General features: G+C 51.5%; 1 protein-coding gene and 1 long non-coding RNA gene across 2 annotated transcripts in view; both read left to right on the forward strand.

The window, feature by feature from the left end:
- Positions 1–4,879, forward strand: part of PLAT (plasminogen activator, tissue type) — a 19,745-nt gene extending 14,866 nt beyond the window's left edge. The window contains exons 11-15 of the mRNA XM_019514407.1: positions 13–70; positions 656–792; positions 873–1,013; positions 2,742–2,890; positions 3,662–4,879. Of these exons, the coding sequence (XP_019369952.1) occupies positions 13–70; positions 656–792; positions 873–1,013; positions 2,742–2,890; positions 3,662–3,820 (644 nt within the window). The 3' untranslated portion in view covers positions 3,821–4,879. The remainder of the gene's footprint in view (positions 1–12; positions 71–655; positions 793–872; positions 1,014–2,741; positions 2,891–3,661) is intronic.
- A 600-nt stretch (positions 4,880–5,479) lies between these two features.
- LOC109295527 overlaps positions 5,480–7,173 on the forward strand; it is an 8,183-nt gene continuing 6,489 nt past the window's right edge. Inside the window, exon 1 of the long non-coding RNA XR_002096759.1 lies at positions 5,480–7,140. This is a non-coding gene — a long non-coding RNA (uncharacterized LOC109295527). The remainder of the gene's footprint in view (positions 7,141–7,173) is intronic.

Here is a 7,173-nt window from a genome sequence, read left to right on the forward strand (position 1 = left end):
ATTTACTGTGTGGTGGGATCTTGATCAGCTCCTGCTGGGTCTTGTCAGCTGCCCATTGTTTCCAGGAAAGGTGAGTGAAGGACCCAGCCTACGCCTCCCCTCCAAGAGCTAGAACAGGGACCAGAAGGATGCAGCAAGCCCTGACTGCCCCTTTAGGAGACATGGTATTTGGGTGGTGGCTGGCCCAGGCAGAGGGAGGGCATGTGCCCTGCAAAACCTTTTGCTCCCCACACGGCTTCCCTCAGCTATCAATAGAGGAGGACGACGCAGCCCCCAAACTGCTTCAGGGGGAGCACAGCTTGACCAAGTACCTTCTCAGCAGACCCCTTGCTTGCCACAAAGGGTCTTGGTCTTCCCACAAGAGCAGTGTCACACTGGCACCTGCAACAACTATGGTCTGGGCTCACTCAACTAGAGACTGTAACCTCCACCACTGCCTGATGGGGTCAATGCAAGCGAGCAAGCCCAGGCCCACCTCTGCTCCTGTGGAGGCTTGCAGTGTTATAAGTGAAGGAGAGGAGATGTCTCTGGAAGTAAGTCCAGACTCCCCAGGTAATTAAGTTACAATAAGGCTACAGGAACGGAGGCAGCAGCACCTTCAAGGGAAGGATCACCTCTTTCAGAGGAGGGCGACTAAAGCTCTCTCCCTCTTCAGGTATCAGGCTCATCAGCTGAAAGTCATTCTGGGCAGGACTTATCGAGTGAAGCCTGGGAAGAATGAGCAGCAATTCCAGGTGGAGAAATACATTGTGCACAACCAATTTGACCCAGAGACCTATGACAACGACATTGGTGAGAACTCCTGTCCCTCAGGCCAAACAGCACCACCAGCCCCCAACTTCTTCTCTCTCACACACTTTCTCCCCCTCCAGCTCTGCTGCAGCTGATGTCCGAGTCAGAAAAGTGTACTACTGAAACAGATACTGTCCGCACAGCCTGCCTCCCGGAGCCAGGGCTGCAGCTGCCTGACTGGACAGAGTGCGAGATCTCCGGCTATGGGAAGCATGAGTCATGTAAGCAGAGGATGCTCCCTGTGCAGGGTACTGTTCCATGGGGTTCTCAGACATCAGCACGGGGAGGTCACGACAGCCCCAGGGTTGATGGGCTATAAATCAGCATTACAACTTGCATGGCCCAGTTCTGCCAAGCTTGCCCTGTACTCTCCACTCCATTCCCTCTGCACACGGTACAGAATCCTCTCTCATCTGAAACCTTAATGCGCAGGGAAGAGTAGGACCCTGGCATGAGGGAGCAGTTGGGCAGAAGGCAACAGCCGTGACTCCAAATTCTCTTCTACATCTAGGGCTCCCTTGCACAGTTCCTGTGAGGGAATGAACTCTTCTGCACAGGGGTGCTGCAGAGCACAGTGCACAAAACCAGTACACTCCTGAAAGGTCTGTTACCTGAGCAATGCCTAGCAAACAGCAGACCAGCAATAGCAGATATCTCGATGCCAGCTAAAAGCTCAGCTGGAGGATTTTCTAATGACTATATTTAAATGCAGCTAAGAAGCCTTCTCCTACTGGGTGTACCTTTGAGTTGGCTTGTATACGAACAAGTTTTTCCCACTACTTCCCTTCTCCTCACTCCTTCCTGTCTCTTGATACACCCACCTTTTTCATCTGGTCTTTGAAGTGCAAGGTGTTTGAGGCAGGAACTCTCTGTTTGTTTGTGCAGAACCCAGCACAATGGAGGCTTCGTACCAACTATCGGGAGCCTTTTTAAGCTACTGTAATAACATACTTGGAAACTAAATGTACCATTGTGCTTGTAAAACAAACAGGAGTAATCGCCATTGAGAATCAGCTTCCTGCAGAACTCGGAGCATGTTCTGGTGGAGCTGTTTGCAGCGAAGAGTTTACAATTGAAAATTACTCCATGGATTAAAAACAATAATTCTTCCACCCCTTGTGCAAGTCCAGCTCCAACTGAACTAGATCCCAGCCACCTCAAAAGAAAAGCTCTGCCCTCTCTGCATTCAGCGTAGCCATAACATACAGGAACTTATGCATTCCAATCCCTTTACACACCATGCTGTACCACTGAGGCTGTGTGTACACAAAGAGGGCATCTGGTTTCGGTTAGAGCAAGCCTAATCCCAGAAAGCCATAACCCGTCAAACAGCTCATGATTCGTCCCCAGCAACCCCGTCCCAGCTTTATACAATTCAATTTTTCTATCAAAAACAAGTTTGGGCTGTTAATTTAGGTTAGACATTGGGAAGAATTTTTTTTTTTTTTACAGGAAGGGTGGCTAGAATCTGGAATGGGCTTCTAAGAGAGGTAATACTATCACCTAACTTGGAGGTCCTCAAGAGGTTTGACAGTCACCTGGCTGGGGTTGTCTGACCTCGGTCCTCTTTCCTGCCAGGGGCAGGGGTCAGACATGATGATCCATTGTGGTCCCTTCCAACTCTACAATCTATGAATCTATGCCTGTGAAGCCCATGAGAGGCTCCATTTCCAGCTTCCATAAAGGCCCAGGAAGCCTGTTAGTGGAAGCAATTTGGGACAATAGCGTCAGCCGAGAGGAGTAGTGTCTACTCCCAGACAGACCCAAAGTTGATAGCTGATGACACGGGAACCCCAGGGGTTTCAAGAACAGTAATGGCAAGCAGGGGAATAGGAAAAGTAACTGTTCTGCATCTCCATTCACAGCCTCCCTGTCCCCTACCCACCTAGAACTATCCACAGAGCAGAGGTGAGTCACAAAGCTCACATGTGCATCCATTTCTCTTGCAGATTCTGCCTTCTACTCCAAGCGCCTGAAGGAAGGTCACGTCCGCCTGTTCCCAGCCAGCCAGTGCACATCGCAGCACCTTGAGAACCGGACAATCACCAAAAACATGCTGTGTGCAGGGGACACCAGGCAGCTGGATGATGCCTGCCAGGTAAGCCTGCCAGAGCCCTGTCTTTTTCTTTCAAGTCCTCCATGAAGCGTCCAGTTAACAACACAGAGATGATGCAGGGAAGCCAGGACAAAGCAGCCCTGCATCAGATTCTCTTCAAAGCCACAAGCTTCCCAGTGGCTGGGAAGAAAGGTCACACTTGCCCAAACAAACCGAGGACAATGGGTATTGAAATCCAAACAGTAGAAACATCACTGATAACTGGGCAGGAAACCCCACCTGATGCAGGGTTTCCCATGATTCTGTCAGAGGAGAATACCATGAGGGCCTCACAAGGGGTGTCCGATAGCAAGTAGGTGCGGAAAAAGGGAAGAACAGTTCTGGGTAGTTGGGATGGAAGTAGATTTAGGTCCTAACAGCCTCGCCAGCTTCCACAGCTCCTGAAAAACCTGTTCTTGCCATTAAATTGCACCCTTTATCCTATCGGGTTGGAAGAGCAATGAGGATTCTGGAAGCGCTGGCCTGAGAAAGTCCTTTAGCGTCTCATCCTTTCCCTCCTGGTCACAGAGGGGCCCAGGGAGCCTGCCTGGCACACCACAGCTTGGTTTTGAAAGGATTGTCACTGGCTGCACTTGAAGCTGGGCCCCTTTGAAGACAAGGCCCCACATGACCCCTCGCCTTGGCAGTGCACAGGAAATAGGATGGACCCACACAGGATACTTACTATGAGACAGTGTCACAATCCCTGTAGCCTTACACCAGTCAAAGAGAAACAGCAAAGGTGCTTCTTACTAACCTGCTTTCTCCCTGCAGGGTGACTCTGGAGGGCCTCTGGTCTGCATGAAGGATGATCGCATGCATCTGATTGGCATCATAAGCTGGGGAATTGGCTGTGGGAGCAAAAATATGCCAGGTGTTTATACCAACGTCACTCGTTACCTTGGCTGGATCCAGGACAACATGAACTCCTAAGGGAGATGGTGGACTATCTGAACCCTCTGGTCATGCCCCCACTCTCCAAGTGCTTAGGGCACCACCAGAAGCTGCCGTCTAGAGGCCCACGTCTGCCCAAGAGGCAGGCGCACAGCAGCGCAGAGTGTGAGAAACACTCTTGCTAGGTACTTTCTCTTTCCTCATTTGGGACTATTAGGAGTTTAGGGTATCCCTGTTACTTTGCACCAAGGCACAATACAAGACACACAAACCCCTGCAGCAAACCCCAGCATCTGGCAGGAGGCCCTGCAGCCCCTGGGAGGTGATGCTGCACTGAGAATGGCAGAGCACCAAGGCAGAGGGGACAGGTCTGGCTCCTCGGAGCAACTATCTCCTTCCTTCAGAGTAGGAAGCAGCACTTGCGCTGTGCACCAGCGTGTGTACAGAGAAGCACCAGTGCATGTGTTGTGTGCAGCACGTGGCCACATCATGTCTGACCCTCCCCTCCCTGCCATGAGGCATGGGCTACACCTCACACCTACCACCACACTCTTGTGAGGCTGTTTGGCCATTGCTCCACCTCCTCAGGGTGTGCTCAAGGATGCAATGAGCTTGGCAGGCAGGGTGCAAAGGAGTTGTCCTTCTGGGTCCAAAGCGTGTGTCAGGTAAAGTTCATGATCTCACATTAAGCAGCAGAGAGTGATCACACACCAAGCCTGCAACCGAAGAATTCGCCTCTTTGCACCCATCCCCAGGCCTTGGCAGTGCACAGGGCCCAGCAAGAGCCTCCCGCAGAGGGAGCTGCCTTACCCACAGCGGGCACTGCCAGGCATGTGCTGCTTCTGCCTAGGAGCTGTAGAGGCACAGACACGCTATGATACCATTCACTTCCCCGATGGGCCCTATGTCCAGACACATGTATTTTCTATAGATTTGTGAAAGATTATTTTTGTACTTCTGTAGATACTGGAACATTCCTACACTCCCCATGTGCATGCGTGTAAGTGTGTACGCTTGACTGTGGATTGCCACCAATGCCTGAGGGGTTGGCAAGCCCACGCTTGTCCCCAGAAACATTAAAGGTGACATGAACACACAGATCAGCATGGCTCTCACTGCCAGGTTTCAGTGTCTCTTATACAGGACAGGGCTACTTTTCATTGACCCGTCACTGTCAGCGGGGAAAGGATCCCAGCTGGAATTAAGCCCTTCTGATCCCCATTTTACTTTGATTGATTAAACAGGCAGAGCCTGGCTCCAGTGCGAACAGCACAGCCACGGGCATGGGCTGCTCGTTCCTACAGCAATGCACCACAGGGCTTTTTCGGTTCTTGGTAGTTTTGCAGCAAAACCCAGGCCTAAGCTCTGAGCAGATGATGGAAGCAGGAGCTTGCTTGAACTAGTTAGCCCCCTGTTCACTGTCCCTCCTGCCTGGGACCCTCCAGGAACCTCTTGTCCTTTCCCATGTCACCTGCCATGCTCAGAATGGTCCCTGCAACCCTGTGCACTCAGGACTCTTTCTCTGAGAGTCTTTTCAGCTAAGCTCCATCTTTGCACCCTGCCCTTTCCCTCCAAACTGCCACCAAACAGCAGCTAAGCCAGAAGGTCCCAAAACCCAGAGAACAGCTTAGCACCAATATTACCCATATCACGTCAGGCAGGTATTGGTAGGGTCAATCCGTCACATTGTGCGTGTGTGGTGCTACTCAGTGATGGGGAGGACCTGTAGCCCTGGGTGCTCTTAAGAGCCTGGCCACCTCTCCCACACTGAGCTGCAACAGCTGCCCAAAGAATCACCCAGTGCCTCCAAACAATCCCACCAAACCCAACAGGATTGTCCCCAGAGCACAGCGCGCCCTAGCATGAGCCAGGTGGTCTGTGCCTCGAAGGACTCGCTCATTATGGCTCTGTAGATGACCTGCCTCTCTGCTGCATGGGGCCTGGCTACTCGGTCAACGCTGCAGTCATCCTCCACAGAGAGGCTCTGTCACACCAGCTGCAGGAGGCAAAGGAAGAAGGAAAACGATGCATTGTGTGACCTTTGCTCCCCTTGGCTTAGCTCTCTGTAGAACTATTCCCGGAGTCAAAGAGCTTTCTGGTATCTGCAGGCAGTTCATTAACCAGAACCTAAAGGGGCTGACGGGGGATGCGTTACTGCCAAGCTTGTGGTGACCACGTGAGCCTGAGTCAGACATTTTATTTCGTGTATCCCAAGAAAAACACAGCTGAGAGCCTCCCCTGGGTAATCGTACAATGCTGTTTGAAAAAAAACAAATGAAAACAGCTTCAGGACAGAGGGAGACAGGAACATGGGCCCACCCCCCTAGGGCTGCTCGGCTGTGAGCAAAGAGGGCTCTGTTTAATTTGAGAAAGCAGCCTAGGTGCCAGGTTTGAGGATGCCACTTTAGAAGACGAGCCCCTCTCTGAGTCACCTTGTAGAAGCCACAAACTACAGGGAGACCTGCCACAAACTGCAGGAAGGTTGCTGATTCAGCGGGGGAGGAGGCTCTGGAGGCAGCAAGGCTGTCTGAAGAGCTCCAGTCTGTTCAAGGTGGGACTCAGCCTGCACCCACAACAAAGTAGGGAAGCGGTGTCCTACAAACCAGCAAGCACCTTCATTGGAGAGAGGCTTCAACAGGCACAACGTGAAGGCAGAGAAGTGTCTTCTGTCCACAGGACTGGCCGGGCTCTGGAGGATGAGGCTTTTCTTCCTCGGGACCAGGCCTAGCGATATGGAACAAAACATGCCAACAGGCAAGAACCTCAATGCGCCTTCACAGACATTGCAGCAGCTGCTCAGAAACCACCATGTCAAAGTGACCATTCTCCAGTCACCCTCACCCCAGGCAATGGAGCTTGGATCACCCTTCAGCACCAGCACCACCAACTGACTGCAGCTTCAGGCTCCAATGTAAACACTGAAGTGATGTGGCCCTGGTCGAATCAACCAGTCAGCAGAGAGCATCCCTGGACAGGAAGCAGCAGAGCCTGGATCCCAGCACCATGCATTGGTAACTCAGTGAAATGATTCATTATTTGCAGGAATGTAGCCCCGGGATCCTCCAGTCAGGGTCTCTGTGCTACATGCTGTACCTCTGCACAGTAGGAATTTGTTCAGCCAGAACAGCTTATGACCTAACTGAAGAAGGAAGACAAAGGGTGGAAGAACAGATGTCCCCATTTTGCAGAGATAGTAAGCAACTTGCTAAAGCTGCCCACGTGTGTCCAGCCAACGATCTGCAAACAGGCTCCAAAGACAGCAACCCCTTCACACAAACCTCAGAACAAGTTACCCTCATTCTCACAATATAAGAATCCCTCAAGTCATGCTGACAAAGCATAGGACATTTACAAACAAGGTTAGCTTCCTTCAGAGTGATTTCATTGTTTTT

This window comes from Gavialis gangeticus, unplaced genomic scaffold (assembly GCF_001723915.1).
Source record: "Gavialis gangeticus isolate Ggan-Ray unplaced genomic scaffold, GavGan_comp1, whole genome shotgun sequence".
Classification (NCBI taxonomy): Eukaryota; Metazoa; Chordata; order Crocodylia; family Gavialidae; genus Gavialis; species Gavialis gangeticus.